Source organism: Carassius auratus, chromosome 26 (genome assembly GCF_003368295.1).
Source record: "Carassius auratus strain Wakin chromosome 26, ASM336829v1, whole genome shotgun sequence".
Taxonomy (NCBI): Eukaryota; Metazoa; Chordata; class Actinopteri; order Cypriniformes; family Cyprinidae; genus Carassius; species Carassius auratus.
In genome coordinates, this window is record NC_039268.1 from 14,086,545 (window position 1) to 14,105,237 (window position 18,693).

The window sequence follows — 18,693 nt, forward strand, 5'->3', positions numbered from 1 at the left end:
TGACATGATCAGTGTTTAATTGCTTTTACTGTTGAAGTTGGACATTTATCCATTATTGAAGAGTAGCTACAACATGTTTAAAGTTTTTTGTGACATAGACAGCACAACAGATTTCAAAGAGGTAGATTTTAGTAAAGGAACAGAAGTGTGGTCAGGGTCACTATTCATTGTATTCTGTTGAAAGAATGGGGTGAGTTTTAAATACCAAACCTAACCACACACTCCAGACTTCTCTACTGGGTTGAGTGACTGTTCAATCTAGTCTGGTGGTTTAATGTTGAATTTCAGCCTTTCAGCCAGATCTCGATCTGTAAAACTGGTGAAATGCATTTTTCCCAAGAGGAAGAGAGAAGAGCTACCAAAAATTAGCATTATTACTGTTATCATCAAAAGATTATTTTAAAGAATTGACTCACCCAGTGTAGACCACAATGAGTGTTCAACACAGACCCTTAAGAGTGACAGGAGCGCTTAGCATTTGAGCGGATCAGTGCTTTTCTGGCAGTCAGAACATCAATTATAAACTTTTTACTTTTTTAAAATTGAAATACCACTTAATGAGACATAAAATCAAACACAGTTTTGCATAATAAACAAGAAAACATTCACAAAGTCTTATTAGCATAACAACATAATCATTTTATAATTTATATTTAAATGGCTATCCTCTTTAAAGACATCATTTTAATGCCAGTTATGGGTATCAACACTGTTTAAACAATATTTCATCTTATCTTTCTGTACCACAAAGAAATCATGCTGTTAGAAAAAAATTTTTAAGAAGCTTTGAATATCCATTTTCAATGTGCAGAAAAAGTTTCATGGCATCATAAAATAACACCAAAATTTCCAAATGGATGACTATGGCATGAAAGTTCCACTTGTTTCCTCTTCAGATTACCACTATTAAAGTCATGGTACTTTTCGTAGGCTTTTCAGACAGCAAAGTCACAATAACAATGACAAAATGTGTATTTCTGCTTAATTTAAAATAATATAATAATAAAAAAAATCACTCTGAGGGTTTGACAAAATATGACTTTTCGTGCTTTCTGATTCCCAAACATTCATTTGTTTTCATTCTGAATTAAATGGCGTGTCAGTGGCCTCTTCAAGAATCCATGAGATCCAAGTGCACTTCAAATACACTGCCATACAACTAGCCCTTTAAGATTTGAACCCCCCCCCCCCACCCCCAAAGAAAAAAAACAAAAACAAACTTTTCTCCCCAAATTATTTTTGTCATCATTTACTCACCCTCATGTCATTCCAAAACCCATATGACTCTCTTTCTCTTGTGAACACAAACATACTGTGACGATAAGGGATACTTTAAAGAATGTTCAGGCTGCTCTTTTCCACACAACAAATTGTTGTCTATCAAAAATAAAAAAGCATCAAAAGCGAGTCTTCTGAAGTCATATGAGGGCTTTTGCACGAGGAACAAACAGAAATTAAAATTTGGCCTCTGCCACAGATCTCATATCCTGTTTTATGAGATTCAAGAACCTGTCAAGCTACAGTACTTTGAATGGTTAAGCAGAAAACAGAGGGACTGATTCTGACTCGCTGACTATAGTAACCACAAACCCCATACAGACTACTTTTATAGTATCTTATAGTCCTTGATTTTGACGCTTGCCAGCCACTTGTCACGCTCTAGCTTTATCATTTGGAAAAGATCAGACAGAGCATTCTGATAAACATCCTCATTTGTGTTCCATGGAAGACTGAAAAACCACATAGCTTAGGAACAACATGAGAACAACGCGTACATTTGTGGACGAACTGTTCCATTAAGACTTCTATTCAGTTTACTTGTAGCAAAACAACACATGGTTTAATAATTTAGCAATATATTATAGAATCCGTTATTATAAGACGATGTATGTTCAAGGACGATGCCAAATGGCACAAGCCCTGAGACACAATGTAAGCGTCCACCACGTTGGCTCTGTCCTGTGGATCAGAGAAGGTGGCAATTGCAAGTGAACTCCTTGTAGAACTGCAAGACAGCAGCAGGACCGCCACATGGTCTAGTCAGAAAGGAAGTGACATCATCAGCTCCTGTGAGTTGTGTATAAGCGCTCTTAACCTCTTCCAGAAGCTGCAGTTATGACACCAGTGTTGCGTCTTAAGTACTTTCAACTTAGTGATCTAATAGAAGTAAAAAAAAATAAAAAATTCTCCTTCTCCTCCCAGTCATCTTCAATTTATTTTAATCTCAGTGCTGAAGCAAGAAGTTTGTTGCAATGTTAATGTCATTATTAGATGCTCTGAGAGCTTCTTGGGCATCCATCCTTGAGAAACCCATCTCCATTAATCTTGCAACCTGGTGATAACAGCAATGTATCATAACAAAGTTAGTATATGGCAAAAAAAAAAACTGTTTTCAGTCTAGCAACCCATGATGCCGAACAAATAGGAGGAGGAACTGAATAAATAGTTCACACAAAAATGAAAATCTAAACACTCACACAGACCATCCAAGCTGTAGATGAGTTTGTTTGTTCGTCACAACAGATTTAAAGAAATTTAGCATTACATCACTGCCTTACAAATCAACCCTGGGTGCCGTGGACTACTGCGCTGTTTGGTGAGCAGGTGATGTAATGCTAAATCTCTCCTCCTCTGTTCTGATGAAGAAACAAGCTCATCTATATCTTGGATGGCCTACACGAGTGTACATGCTCAGCAAATTTTCATCTTTGGCTTAAACTGAGATAAAGACCAAAATATGTAATGATTTTAATTAAAAGACCAAAATCATCTGATCTTACCTGCTCCTCAGCCACAGCGGTGTTATCCGGCGGGTGCATATTGGGGGGCTGCTGCGGCTGGGGACCCTCACGTTCCCGGTTCTGTCCTCTGTGTCTTAGATTCGGGAAGAATCTGTTCCAATTCAGGAGACCCGTCTGCTGAATTAATGACAGGAATTCTTTTTAAAGTCACCATGGAATATAAACGGACAATTCCTATTTTTATGGAACACTGCATTATTTATCATCAATAATCAACAATTTTATTTTAAATGTGCACATCATTATTTATTTTTTATTTCACATTGCTTATTTCACACTTTTTTTCCCCTCTCATTTGAAAAGCCAGTTCATATAATCATATATACAATAAAGAAGAAAAGCGTCATGTTATTTCTACTTTATATAACTTTAAAGACCGTTTATATTACTGTGTATTTCTAGATCTCATCTTGCTGTAGTCCAGCAGAGGTAGCTTTTTTCTAACTGTGGGGATTTCTGTCTCTCTCTTTCCTATAAAAGAAAACTGAACAACTGGCAAGCATTATCGCTTCATATTCATAATCTTACTACAGGTTTATCAACTACACCGCTAACATACTCTAGGCCTAATTCACAGCTACACATAGGACTTAAAACATGAGAGAAAACAAGAAAGTTCTATGCTAATTATCCATATCATTTATAGAAAATAACAGCTTTTCTCATTTTCAGTTAACATTTCTAGCAAGGACAAAATGATCTTCACTTTTATCAGGTATCCGTGATGAAACCATGTGGCTGTCTGTGTTTGCTCACAGGAAACCATTAACTTCCTCTTGTTCGGAAACATTGAGAGGAAATAAAAAAAAAAAAAAGACGAAAAACAAAGACATATCACTGAACATCTTGTCCAAACAGCGTGACAGTAATACAGAAATGGAGCTAGTTGACTCATTGCAGTTCTGATGTCCACACCTCATCTCTGGAAATGTAAGCAGACCTCCAGCACTGTTTTCCCCACAAACAGCATGGATTGTGATCCAATACTATTTAAACATACCCTATCAAGAAAATACTATATTATAATATAATTTCTTTAATAGTATATTATACCAATGATCTAATTTCGCAATAATTTCATAAACTTAGCAGATCACAACTAAGGTGAGTGTATAATATCTGAACAGGTAAGCTTATATAAAGCACAAAAAAAACCCTACAAGACCAATTATAACACAAATAGTAATTTGCATAAACAAGCCGAAAGCACAGGAACTCTAATCAGTAAATCGTAATCACAAGTTGGTGAGTCTGACACCAATTTGTTAACTAAAAACAGCTGAACGTTTATAACAGGGACAATCCCGGTAATAAAAGTTCAGCAATAAAAGTCGGACCTCTGAAAGATGTAGTTGGGATAGTGGCACAGGCTATATACATGAATCATGGAGTTAAATTGAATACCATTTAACACCTTTTTTAAAACTCTTTCAATACATTTTAAGATCTCATCGCAACCGAGAGTTTTAACCAGTTACACAGGCCGACACTTTAATTTACATTAACTATATATTGATTGTAAGATAGGATAGCACAGCTAAACAGACTTACTTTGTGATAACTCCTTATCAATACAACATAATTCAGGAAGGGGGAATGAAGCACAAGATAATTAATTGAGTGACTAACCAGTGCAACCCAAGAAACAAGAATTAGACCAATAAACAAAACAACTTTGACAAAACTTATTGAGGAGGTACATTCAAAAGATGTGTTTGCAACATCAACTCTTATAACTGCAAACCACAGCTGTTTTATGGACCTCTTCTCATGACAAACATCTGACTGATCAGACAGTTTACCTGTGATTACAGAGTGCTTGATTTGATGAAGACTTGTTGACACAGTGTCAGTACTGCACATGATCGTGTCTGTAAAATAATGATCACAACTATTGCTAATCATTTTAATTGTGCATCCCAAGTAGGGGTGTGACTGTTAGTATATAACTGTGAGACCGGCGGTTATAGTTGAACACCGCCAAAACCGTGTCATTAAAATATTTTTTACAAACATTTTTTAGAAAAAATTATTTTCAGTTTTTAGATAGGATCATAAGATGCGCAATATATCGGGAGACATGTTTTTTTTACCACTTAATGAAGTTTTGTAAATCGTCCGACATGATATTTACCACTTTATTAGGGCTGTAGTCAACCAAAGCAATGCTAAGTCGACCAAAGTCCTGGCCTGCGCAACGACCAGTCGACTAAAAAATAATAATAATAAAAAACGCGATGTTTTGCATTTTGATTGAACATTTATTAAACAATTATGAGCATTTGTAAAACCACAACGAAAAAACATCAATAATACATAAAACTATAATAATAATACAATTCTTTGAAAATTAAGTGATTGTATTTTTACTGCAAAGTGAGGAGCTCTGTCCTAGGTCCGTGCACCTGACCACACCATACGCTACAAAAAATATAAGCCAGCATTCACGCACAGCAGCAGGGTGTGGCCTGCACACCTAACCAACTCCACGTCTGGCCACTGACATCAGTAATCCCACCGAGAGAACCATGTTGGCAGCGTTTTCCGTTACCACTGACACCCGCTTCTCTGACATTTTCTCCCGTGTGCGCTTCATCCATCTGCTTTGTTTCTAACGCAACGCTATTCATTTTCAAGTCCGCATCAATAAAACGGGCCGTAACTATCATGTATGCCTCCATTCTAACCGAAGACCACAAATCAGTTGTGAGGCTTACAGCCTCCGAGGATTGGAGAAACGTTAACTGGTTTACATTTAACGTAGTCCATCAAACCGCGAACGCAGCGCACGCATGACAGTCTCCCGTGTTGGCACAGTATATCTTGGCTCGACGATTTTAAACATGTTCTAAAAGATTTCTTGGATATTTTGTAGACTAAAGCCAAACAAGTAGCGTTCTAACTGATTTAATACAGCAAATCTACATATAGTCCTTACTGAGCGTGCAGTTCAGCCAGCCACAGATGCGGTTCCCGAGTGTTCACGTGGTGCGCTAAACTCTGGCGCTGTTATAAAATAGCCTAAATGAAAGCATTTAAAGTTTGGGATAAAACATAGGCTAATTATATTTAGAATACTGTAATATATAACTGCTAATTTTTTTTTTTTTTGCATTTTCATTCGAACCTATCGCTGTTTTCTTTTCTCCTCTCCTCTCTCTCGCTCCAGTTTTTCAGAAGTTCATCAAACAACTGTGGTAAGAATATTTCATCAAGCATGGTGAGTTATGGCTTCTCCTGCTATTGTTATTTGGAACTCTTGCCACATGTACAGTTTATCTATCTCTGTCGCAGATGAGGGATTCACATATAAGAAATGCAGGCAAATAGTAAGGCTGACAGAGAAGATTTCAGAATTAGAGAAACGCATCCAAACCTTAACTGAGGACAGTAATAATGTTAGGGCTCTAGATATGGCTTTGGGTGCGTCTAGCTCAGGGGTTCCTGTACATTTGTCCGGTTCCGGCATCAGAGCCCCTGCAGCAGGGCAACTGGGTGACGGTGAGGCAGCATAATCGTGGGTCATAACCCTGCTCTTCTGTTTTGATCAAAACATTAAAGGGGGGGTGAAATGCTCGTTTTCACTCAATATCCTGTTAATCTTGATTACCTATAGAGTAGTACTGCATCCTTCATAACTCCAAAAAGTCTTTAGTTTTATTATATTCATAAGAGAAAGATAGTCTGTACCGATTTTTCCCGGAAAAACACGACCGGCTGGAGGCGTGACGTGTGGGCGGAGCTAAAGAATCACGAGCGCCAGTAGGCTTTTGCGTTGAGAGCGTTTGGAAGCTGTGACATTACCGTGAGGGAAAAACCATCATCCAAAACAAACCATTGCTTATAGTCAGATTCAGCCGTTTATTTATGATCCAGAATCAGATCCCGAGGCTGAAACTGAACGAGAGCAGCAGCAGCAACAATGACTCGCTCCGAGCGGGGCTCGAACCCGGGTCTCAGGCATGGGAGGGGACGCGCACTAACAAGGAGGCAGAGATATTTGAAGCAGTTTTACTCACCGCCTGCGGTTCCAACACACGATCGTGACCCTTTTTCGTTGGGATTGCATCATCCTTAAGAAATAAACGATACGCAAATCCGTCGTCAAACTGGGCCTTGTTTGTAAAACAAGCATCTTCGAAATGCAGGGAACAAACACAAACACTTGCACAACTCCGTTGATGCTCTGTAAAAATAAACTCCATCCACTGGTCCCTTAATGCTGTTTTTTTTTGGCAATCTGTGCAGGGTTGTCTTGCCCTGGCAACCAAAAACACACTTCTTTTGTGGCATTTCGCGACGCTCTCGCTCTGATCAGTGAATGTCTGTTGTGCTCTCAGTGCTCTGCTATATGGGAGCGCGCGCTCTTCCGGCAGACGTGCCCTTAGGACCCATTTAAGGAAATTCCGCTCCATCTAACGTCACACAGAGCCATACTCGAAAAAAACTTTCCGAAACTTGTGACAAACCGGAAGGAGTATTTTGGGAACAAAAATACTCCTTCAAACGTACAACTTAATTTTTGAAACTTTGTCCATGTTTAGCATGGAAATCCAACTCTTTAACAGTGTAAAAAAACTCAGTATGCATGAAATAGCATTTCACCCCCCCTTTAAACAGGTTCTCCCCACTCAGTGATGCACCCACTGAGAAACCTGATGAAAGTGCTCTAGTTACTGGTGATTATATTGTACGGAACATGAATATAGAGACACCAGCCACCATAGTCAAATGTTTACCGGGAGCCAGAGCACCTGACATCTTGGAAAATTCTAAAGTGCTGGCTAATGCTAAACATAAATACAGTAAGATTGTTATTCATGCTGGCGCTAATGATGTTCGACTTTGCCAGTCAGAGATCACTAAAGGAGGTGTGTGAACATGCAAGCATGATGTCACACTGTAATATGCTCTGGTCCCCTCCCTGCTTACAGTGGTGACAAGATGCATAGCAGATTGTCATCACTCAATGGCTGGATGCCTAGGTGCTGCCCGCAGAATAACATAGGATTCATAGACAATTGGACGAGCTTTTGGGGCAGACCTGACCTGTTGAAAAGAGTTGGTCTTCATCCCTCCTGGGGTGGTGCCGCTCTTCTCTCTAGAAATATGGCAAATAGTCTTAGAGTTTATACTTGACTATTGCCGCGTTCCCACCGAAATTACCCTGAACATTTGTACCAGGAACTTTTTTTTCCCAGGAACTTTTTTCCACCCAGACCTGTTGCTTTCTGCGTTTCTGCGGTGTAAAGTACCGGGAAGATTAGGCAAATCTGTGTGCATTTCTCAATACAAAGTGCGCTGATTTTGGACATGCATCCTCAGTAGTTCAGACTTTGTGCATTCGACCCGGGAGTGTGATGTCCGCGACAACGCAAATTCTGTAATTCTGCAAACAGCAGCGTACTTGATAACATCAGTCAGCTAGCCTTGGCTACTGCAATTTTCATATCTGTATATTTACAATAAAACGAATTATAATTTCAAATACCACTGACTCCTTTCGCTTTCATTTAAACATAATAACAGCTGCAGAAATTCACTCCGTTCAGGGAAATGTGTATACTGTATATAGGTTACAGCCATTACAATGAAACAAAATATTATATCAACTTGCCTTTTTAATTTTCATTTTAACATATAGATAAATTGAATACAGACCAAAGATTACCTGTGAGATTTACCCAAAACAAAATTATATTTTATGTTTAACCACTAAAGAGACATCAGAGCCAGCAGCACATATCATAAGGTCTAGCCGAGGTGAGGCTGCTCTCAGCAGATACATAAGCACTGAGCTCCCGCTGATCGCGTGGAGCGGACCAGGGACTTTCTGAAGGGCAGTTTTTTTTACCAGGAACTTTATTTAGTTCCTGGTTCCTGCGGTGGAATCACACCGACTACCAGCCCAAAGTCCCTAGCTCCTGGGTAAAGTTCCTGAGGTGGAAACGCAGCTTAACTGGGGCCCAGGTCAGGAATCAGACAGACTGGCTAAACCGACCGTCTACTAGCTGCCTCATGTCACAGAGGTCAGCTAATTCTCAGCACATAGAGAGTCTTTCACCTAGATATCACACTATAGAGACTGTGTCTGTTCCCCAAACTGAGGTTGTTGAGGTTCAACAAATAAAAAACATATGCAATTCGGATAAACAAATGTGAGAAGGAATTTCAGCGGGAGGGAAAAGTGTTTAGTGTGTGTGTGGGAACTATGTGCTTTTTAAACTTTAAAATGTAGAAACATGAAAATGGTATAAGGGGTATTATTGAGGTTTTAAATACACAGTGCATTTCCAGAAAAAGGTTATAAATATAGACGAAATAGAAAATGTAATTTTTTATTTATTTATTTTTTGTACTTGGAAAAGTGTAAACACAGTGTTAAAGTTGTTAAAAATTAAATAAAAAGAAAACTAGGTTACTGGTTATTCATCTAAAACAACTAAAGTCAAAAACTATCAGATACATTCGTTATGCAATACGTGAGAGCTTGTAGCACTGCAATTTAAAAAGGTGTTTTGTTTCCAGTTAGAAAAGAAAACTAGGTTACAGAGTTTATAGCATTTGTACCTTACCTCAAACAAAAAAAAGAAGCGAATGTAAAGCAACGATACAAACCAAAAGTTGGCATTTGTCACGATGTGAGAAAAAGTTCAAACAAAAGAAAAAAGATTGTATGCATTTACGCGGATCTAAAATAAAATGCATCAGACAAGATACTTTTCAAATCTATGCTGTACTCTATAACTACAATTGTAAAAATCGAGACCGTTACTGACAGAGTTAAACAAAAGATAAAAGATCCCCCAGCAGAGTTTACGGCATCATAAAACAATATATTGATTTCAATTTTCTAAGACACTTTTTGTTGGTAAAAGTCATATGTGAGTAGGTGTCAACTATCATGAATATCATTGTGATTTACACCAGAGAAGACAAAGGCCTGCATAATGAGCTGCATAATGAGCCATTCAGCTGTGCCACTGTGAGTGAGGATTTACAAGAAAGAATGTGAGAACAAAATAAAAGTATATAATTCTATGTTTGTAGTTTATTAAGAATATATTTAATTATCCCACAACATAATTTAATATCCACTTGGGGGAGCAGTTAAACAGTTTATTAGGAACAATCAAAGCTTACTTTCAAACTAATTTTTTGGCATCATTACTCCAGTCACACAATCCTTCAGAAATCCTTTTAACAATCTTATTTTCTACCAAAAAAAAAAAAAAAAACATTTACTATTATCATCATTATTATTTTTTTTATCATTATTAATGTTAATAAATGTAATATTAATGTTTTTAGGGGGAATAAATTGAAAGAACTGCATTGTTTTTACATTTGTTAGTTATCTCTATTTGTTACATTTATATTATTTATTCAAGCTTTTGAATGGTATAGTATTGCATATTGTTATTGAAACTTCATAATGTTTCACTTGATTATACATTTAGTCAGGAATTATAGTTTGGAAAAAGTATTTGGAAAAAGTATTTAGTAAAATGTTTACACGTTATGTGAAAACTAGTACAAGTATATAAATAAATAAAAAGAGACTTACTCATGTTTATGATCTCTGCTGAATAAAGTGCTTCATTTCTTTTTCTGAGGAAATCCATTTCTCAAATCCTCAACCACATCACATCTTTTTGGGGTGAATTATGTCTTATTCCTCTCATCGCGAAGCAAACAGTAAAATAAAATAAAAACTGGAACTGTCTGGCTGCTTTTTCTTCTGTGGGTGTGGGTGTATTCTGAATAGCGCGTTCAGCGGCGGGGCGTGGTCACATTAGATATAATGAAAGGAGACATGAAAAACAGACATCGCGGTTATTTCATATGGATTACTTTATCTCAGAATATTTTTTTTCCGGCAGCACTTGTTTCGTTTAAAAGTAGACATGTCAAGCTTTCTATAGATATCTCTCTCATGTCTCTTCGTTGAGTATTCACGGAGTTACAGTTAATTTTAATGACGTTTGTACATGACGATCAGCGCAGACAGGCTGCAGACAGCGCACCTTGTTTGTTATCTTTATTTTATAAGTGCCCAAAGGTTTTTTGTTATTATGTCTGTATCCAAAAGAAACTAGACCCTTTACAGATTCGATTGATGTATTGTTCTTATCTGTACGATTAAAACTGAGAGTGTAATTTAAATTCTTTTCGGGGTTATCAGGAGAAAATGACTCAAAACGCATATATGCGTTAATCGCCTCGAAAGGGTTAACAGTAGAGTACTCAACAGCTAATGACTGTCAGACTTTTAAAAATCCTTCATCACTTAAATTAGGATTGTGATCATTTCATTTTAAAGCACAACCACCACAAATTCAGATTTGCTTGAAGATTGTTCTGAGATTAAATACAGATTTAAAAACACAACAGTAAGTTTAATAGCTATGATACTGTTTTGAAATCAAGTTTTTGCACGCCTATGAAGGGGCAAAGCCACAGCATCTAATAGTGGGTTGGTAAAACAGTTCAATTTTAAAATAAACATAAGCTAAATAGGAAATAAGCATATGTCTTTAACTCCTGAAACATCTGGCTCATATTTTAGAGTAGTCAATGTAGTTTATGAAATATATCAATTAAATCTGTACGTGTGAAAAATATTCAGATGTAACATTTTCATCATTAACTGCAATTTAATTATTTTTTCTCAGTGACTGTAACTGAATAAATTTATTTTTGTAATCAAATGACATAATTTATCTATATGTAACTAGCTAACCCCCCTAACACTGATTATGCATTCTAACAATAATAGATGGTGAAAGAGTTCATTAACCTCTTTAACTTTAAAAATGCGGACAATGTCACTTAACACTAGTTTGGCAAACAAGGGTTTGCTCATAAAACAACCCCCAGACCCCGATCTAAAAGCTCCGTAACAAGTATAGCCATTGCAGAAATGTATGATATAAAAACGCAGTAAGTTAAAACTCTGGAGGGGACGATTGACCGACTTATCACGTTTAGAATATTATTACAATATCCTGCTTACCTAGTTTATGATGAAAAATGCCTGTAAAAATACACGTCAAGCTCAACTCTGCAAAGAAAGAGAGAGACAGAGACAGAGAGCTAAACAAACATACACACAATCTCCAGAATGGTACTGATGATGGGGTTCGAAACCCAACACCTAATGCTTCACAAGATAACAGAACAACGGTTGTTCCATTACAACATAGCCAATACTATTTAAGCCTGTTTTAGCACATGTATATATTTATATTTAGCACATGTATAACGCTTTTAGACTGAATCCTTTGTAAAACAAAAACAAAAATAATTGTCGAAACATATTTAGACTAAACGATTATATTCAAGAATAATACGATATACATGTGCTAAAACAGGCTACAATAGTGTTGGCTATGTTGTAATGGATTGTACATTTTTTAATGTTTTTTTTAAATGTTACAATGGTGTATCATAATGTTACTGTTGTTTTACTTCCTCCTTTTAACTCATTTTACAATTACATTCATTTCGCAATCCGTCCCTTTGCGACACCTGGCGGTAGTTTCGGGAATGATTTTAACATGCGACTGTATTACAGTTACCGCTGCGCCGGTAATGCCCATTTAGGCTGTCTACCTACTGTATAGCTAAATTATGTAATTTGATTACAAAAATAAATGTAATCAGTTACAGTCACTGAAAAAAAAAAATAAATTGCAGTTAATTAGGAAAATGTTACATTTGAATATTTTTCACACACATACAGATTTAATTTATATATTTCATAAACTACATTGACTACTCTAAAATACGAGCCAGATGTTTCAGGAGTTAATACATATGCTTATTTCCTATTTGGCTTATGTATATTTATTTGTAAAATTGAACTGTTTTACCAACCCGCTATTAGATGCTTTGGCTTTGCCCCTTCATAGGCGTGCACAAACTACTGAATACTGTTGTGTTTTTAAATATTTATTTAATCTCAGAACAATCTCCAAGCAAATCTGATTTTGTGATTGTTGTGCTTTAAAATGAAATTATCACAATCCTAATTTAAGTGATGAAGGATTTTTAAAAGTCTGACAGTCATTAGCTGTTGAGTACTCTGCTGTTAACCCCCGGCCTGTTTACATGTTCCAAAAGATTAATGGTTGAAACATATTTAGAAAAGTCTTAAAACATGTAAGCAAATGTTACCAGTTACAGTAATGTTTTAAAGAAATTGAAATAGTTACACTACCTTTTAGATTTTAAACAGGGTCATTTGTGATCTATAACCTATTACAAGACCATAGTAACATACCCAAAACTGTGCGTAAAATAATTCCACCAAGGACTCAGCTACACCTAAACGTTAAAACAAAACTTAAGGTCCTTTGTGGTAGTTTGTGTGTAGTGTGTGAAAGCTGCGTGGTTTGAAAGAAAAATGTTTTAGCTTATATATGTGATGTTACTACAAATTATAAGTATTCTAACTAAGAAACATAATGTTTTTAATTATTTTTTAATTTCCAACCAAACCGGTTGTTCACAATATTTTAATCGCGATTAATCGCATGATTTTTTGATGATTTAATCGCAGCATGTGCAAAATTCAATAATGAAATCAAAAGTAGTGTATTGTGTAATTTTATTCTTTCAAAGTTCTGCTGTATGAACAAAAGTGCAATCAAATTTTGTTTGTCAAAACTTTAAACAAATAAAGTGCTTTATTACAGCAGTTAAAAGTTAGTAGCAGTTAACATTTCTTGTAAATCTTAACTTAAACATTAATGTAATCAAATTAAATATAACATTAACGTATAAATAAAACATTAAAAATATAATGTTTTATTAAATATAACATTAAAGTATTGTTTAGTTTGTAAAAAAAAAAAAAAAAATTATGTCCAGAACATTTTAACTGGCCCCTTCCGAGCAACAACATAAATCTCCTTTAAGAGAATGATAATCTCAGTAGATTTGTATTGAGATGATAAAGAGAGACATTTTGTTGAAACGTGCGCTAAACATTTTATTCATGTTGCACAGCAGTGGGACATTTCAAATAAAGTCAGCACACTTAGCACAGAGAGTGCAAGAAATATGATCGCTGCTGCGAGACATCTGCCTTTTGAACACGTCCCCTTGCATCGCGCACAGTCTCCTGCGTTCTGTCATATATCTCTGCACAACAGCGCGTTTGACAACATCCTGGCCAAATGCAGAAAGGTTGCGGGCCATTTTAAGCACAGTGCAGCGAGTGCTGCATAATTAGAACAAAAACAAATCAAACTTAGACAAAAGAAGGAGTCGCTTATACAAGACATTCCAACCAGATGGAATTCGACTCTGGACATGATTTTCTGTTTTGCGCTGTAGCTTATCCCAAGCAGCCAGTAGCCTACTGATAAACAGCCCACCCCTGTTGTGACCCATGGTTTGTGTTGTATTCGGTTGTTTTATTACAGTCTAGCTATGTGTACTGAAACACAGTGAGCAACGGACTTTCAAAATAAAAAGTACGTTCATGTGCGATAAACTAATTGTCGGCGTTAATTAATGCGTTAACGCGATAAAAACGCGTTAACTTGCCCAGCCCTAATAAATAAGTTTTTTTTTTTTTTTATTGTTTAACATCAGCCACAATGCGTTTGTGAGGTTATGTATTTCTTCTGCTTCATGTACTCATCGGTTACTGTATACATATTCCAGAGAAATGCACAAACTCAATTGTTTTAAACAATCTAAAGCATTTAGTCGTCAAAGAAATCTTATGACAACTCATTTTCAATTTAATATAGGTATTTTCGTGTTTGTGACCTATTTTGTTTGTTCGTGTATTTATTAGGGGTGTAACGGTATGCAAAAAATCACAGTTTGGTACGTACCTCGGTTTTAAAGTCATGGATCGGTTCATTTTCGATACAATAAGGGAAAGAAATGCAAACATTAAACTGCAGGTTGTTTATTACTATAAACTTTTTTTGTTATTTGTTTACACTTTTTTTTAAATACTTTTTAATAATATATATATAAAATACAAAAAAAGAATAAGAAATAAAATACTGCTGAAAAGTTCTCCACTAAATAAAATACTCTCAGTCTCAAAACAATATCATATAATAAAATATAATGAAAAATATAAATAACTATGATTACAGTGCAGCATTACCAATCCCAGCTTGTATGCCTGCTCATATTTAAAAAATATATATCACTTTTCCAGCATCAACAGTTCCAGTTTTTAGACCTGCTCAGATTTTGTTATTGCGTTGGACTGATCGGAATTAAAGGAGCTGTATGTAAGAAATCTATTTCAATTAACCATAAAATGGCCCTGATGTGTCACTAGACATTAAGAAATCATGTTCATTTCAAATACTTATATCACTGACAACAGTAGTCCGGCCAGGATATTGTCATTTAAAAAGTCGACTTGTAGCCCTCAACTGATGTTGTTGTCATTTTGTGTTTTGGCCTGACGTGCCTCCCTCCACCTATCTACCAATCACGAAGTCAGTAGTGTCTCGGGATCCTTGTTGCCAGCTTTGCTGTAACCTACCCTAACTCCAGTAGGATAAAAATGTCTAATGTTACTAAATCAAAAAGACCTCGTTATAATTCAGAAATTCATTGTGACAAAGTCCGAAATAAAACCAGAATTTGTATTGGAGATGCTTTTGAAAGATGGAGACTGCTGAAAATGGAGAAGAATTTGAACACAGACGCCAACGTTGCTAATTTTTTCCTGGACATCACATATTTTAGCGTTATGGACGTGTGCTGCAGGGTAAGTAAAAAAATACAGCTGGCCACTATCACTTATAGCATCAGCTAAATGAATAGCTGTATCTTTGATATTGGTTACACATAGTGACATAGGCTTGTGCTTGTACTTACATTAATGACAGATAAATAACGTTACAAGTTAGACTAACAGTTACCGTTCTGTCTGTCACGTAAGAGATAGGGCTGCACGATATTGTGAAAAAATGACATTGCGATATTTTATTTTTCTGCGATATATATTGCGATATTTTTTCTTACAAACAAAAATGGGGTGAACACACTTACATTCTCATTTTAAATGATTTAAACATCGACACCATCGTGTCAATTGATTAATATGCGCGAGGGAGAGGGAGCAAGACAGAGCTTGTGTTGTTTGAAAACGTCTCGCTCTCTCTCTGTCTCTCTCGGTCTCTCTGTCTGGAAAGGTCTGTTTAAATGCCGACGGGAGCTGCGTTTTAATTACAATCGTTTTTTTCCTAGTTGTAGATATGTTCACACTCACGTGATGCCTTTGAAAACCTTAATCCAGTGACACACTGGCATATTGCACCTGTCAAACATAGTCTATTTTGCCTGTTGACGGTGTCCTTTATCAGTAGGCTTTATATTTATGCTCAACATGAAGTATAGATATTGTTGTCGTGAAGACAAGATCCTGGTCTGTCAGTGGCCTCCCTCTATGTCACCTACAGTAGCAGCAGCGCGCCAACGCCGTGTCAGGCACGATTCTGGTGTGTAAAGACACAGAAAATGCGAAGCAAAGCCCTGTACCGAAATGGTCCGGTACGAATACACGTACCGTTACACCCCTAGTATTTATGTACTTGTTTGAGTATATATTTGTATTTATTTTTGCATGTTTTCTGTATGTTTATGTGAGTGTGTGTGTGTGTGTGTGTGTTTGTGATTGTATGCTTGTGTTTGTGTACTTGTTTGCATTTTCAGTACGTTTATGTTGAGGTTGAAAGATATAGGGGTTTAATAAAAATTATAAATATAATTATAAATGTAACTAAAATAAACTAAATTACCTCAAATTAAACAACATTTTCCTATATACCATTGTATGACTTGTTAAAAGATCTCACATCATTTTGACCAGTAAATGAACTTTCAGCTAACCTCAAGCTCCCAGGCCCATGTCATAAAGTTGAAATTGTCACGCTCTGATCGCTTAACACAAAATGTTGAACTTTATCTGACCTGCAGCACCACCATTTACAATGCCAGAACCACTCAAAACTAATCAGTTTACAACCTAGTTGCAAACCCCGAAAACCTTTAGAAGTTTTACAATCTTCGCTGACATGGTCGTGGATGCCAGACACCAGAAGCGTTTCTATGCACTTCTTGAGATGAAATATTTAGCCTTACGTGTAATGTTGTAAAAGTGTATTTGGCAAGAAAATACCATCTTGACTTACTACATTCATTCCTGTTTAATATCTGTATGCGTCTACATGGTTTAAACTGATATAGCAATGCCAGAAGTTAACCCCTTGCCAGTCACTCCCCATTTTTTGGCATGGAGAAGGTTTAAGGTAAAATGGTTTTACATAAAAAGGTTTCTGCTCATGATTCTTTCTGACTAGATACATAATCAACATTTGTTCACAAAGCTGACACTTTAAAGTTTACTGTTTAGGAATCAGAATCACTCACACTGTTATGATAATAGAGAGATATAAGCTCAAACATAAAAATAAAAATATTAAAAAAAAAATTAATGGATAAAAAAATTGTTGATGTAAGATATGAGTTTAGAAATACAGTAAAGCTAAAGCCACACGTATTTCAAAACTTCATTAGAAATTTCATAATCGAATCTGTAAAACTGAATTTTATGAAATATTTTCTAAGGCCATGTCATATGTGGTTTTTAGAGAAGGCTAATCTGATTGAATTATGGCACTTGTCATCTCTGTAAGATCTCGCATGTAAACGCTCCTGTGTGCGTTGTCTGTGTGTTTGGCTTTGAAAACTCCCCAATACGTGATTCTTTTGTTCTCACCAAACGAGTCTTTCACACCTCTGCCAGGTATGACACAATATCCACATTATTCTTTTATCATTATTCTTTTGTTTTTATTCCACCTTTATCAGACTTTTTTTGTGGTATTTTAATGTTTACAAAGCAACAAAGCAGCGATCTCACTTCAGTCTCAGTATGCATTTACCCCTTATTTATCAAAAGTCTTACTATAAAAATACAACAAAACATTTTCTTACGACCTTACGTGAATTATTGTGACACAAATGCATTATGAAGAAATGCACCTGCTATTAGTAACATTAGACCTAATGTTAGCATCAAGCTACATCAGACAATTTATTAAATTATTAGTACACTTTTACTCAAAACTAGCTTTGAGTGTTTGTAATAACTTCCTTTTGCGATCACGGGTGGAATTTGGATGTTTACTATTGTAAACATATGCTATTTGTAGCCTTTTTCATCGCTGCACAAGTACAGTTTTTTCCGGACTATAAGTCACACTTTTTTCCATAGTTTGGCTGGTCCTGCGACTTATAGTCAGGTATGTCTTATTTATCAAAATTAATTTGATATGAACCGAGAGAAATTAACTAACAGAAAACATTACCGTCTACAGCCGCGAGAGGGAGCTCTATGCTGCTCAGTGCTCCTGTAGTCTACCACTGAGCAGCATATAGTGCCCTCTCGCGGCTGTAGACGGTAATGTTTTCTATTGGTTCTTGGGTCTAAATAAATGCGACTTCTAGTCCGGTGCGACTATATATGTTTTTTTCCTTGTTATAACGTATTTTTGGACTGGTGCGACTTATACTCAGGTGCTACTTATATTCCGAAAAATACGGTAAGCATTTCCGATGTACATTTTTTATATTTTTTATAAAAATGCCCCAGACCTCAAGAAAATCTCATACCAAGCTTTTCTATCGTAATTGCGGGCTTATTATTCGGATATTTTGTGTGTACAGAGGTGTTTCAGCAGTTGTTGTGAGCAGATATGAACCAGGAAGTGTTCACGAACCATGTGATACGATCTGACGCTGTCCGGTTTTGGGACTGTTAGATTTACAACCCGAAGGTCCAATCAGAGTCTGTCTGGGTCACAGCTTGAGTTGATGGAAGACACACAGAGACAGCGCTGGG

General features: G+C 36.3%; 1 protein-coding gene across 2 annotated transcripts in view; it reads right to left on the minus strand.

Annotated features, from left to right (window-relative positions):
• ubac2 (UBA domain containing 2) overlaps positions 1–18,693 on the minus strand; it is a 38,862-nt gene continuing 20,169 nt past the window's right edge. The window contains exons 8-9 of one of the 2 annotated variants that reach the window (XM_026204354.1): positions 2,781–2,915; positions 1–2,332 (exon numbers count right to left, since the gene is read on the minus strand). In XM_026204354.1, coding sequence (XP_026060139.1) covers positions 2,225–2,332; positions 2,781–2,915 — 243 coding nt within the window. In that variant the 3' untranslated portion in view covers positions 1–2,224. Of the gene's footprint in view, positions 2,333–2,780; positions 2,919–18,693 lie in introns of both variants that reach the window. The other variant, XM_026204353.1, reaches the window with a different exon arrangement.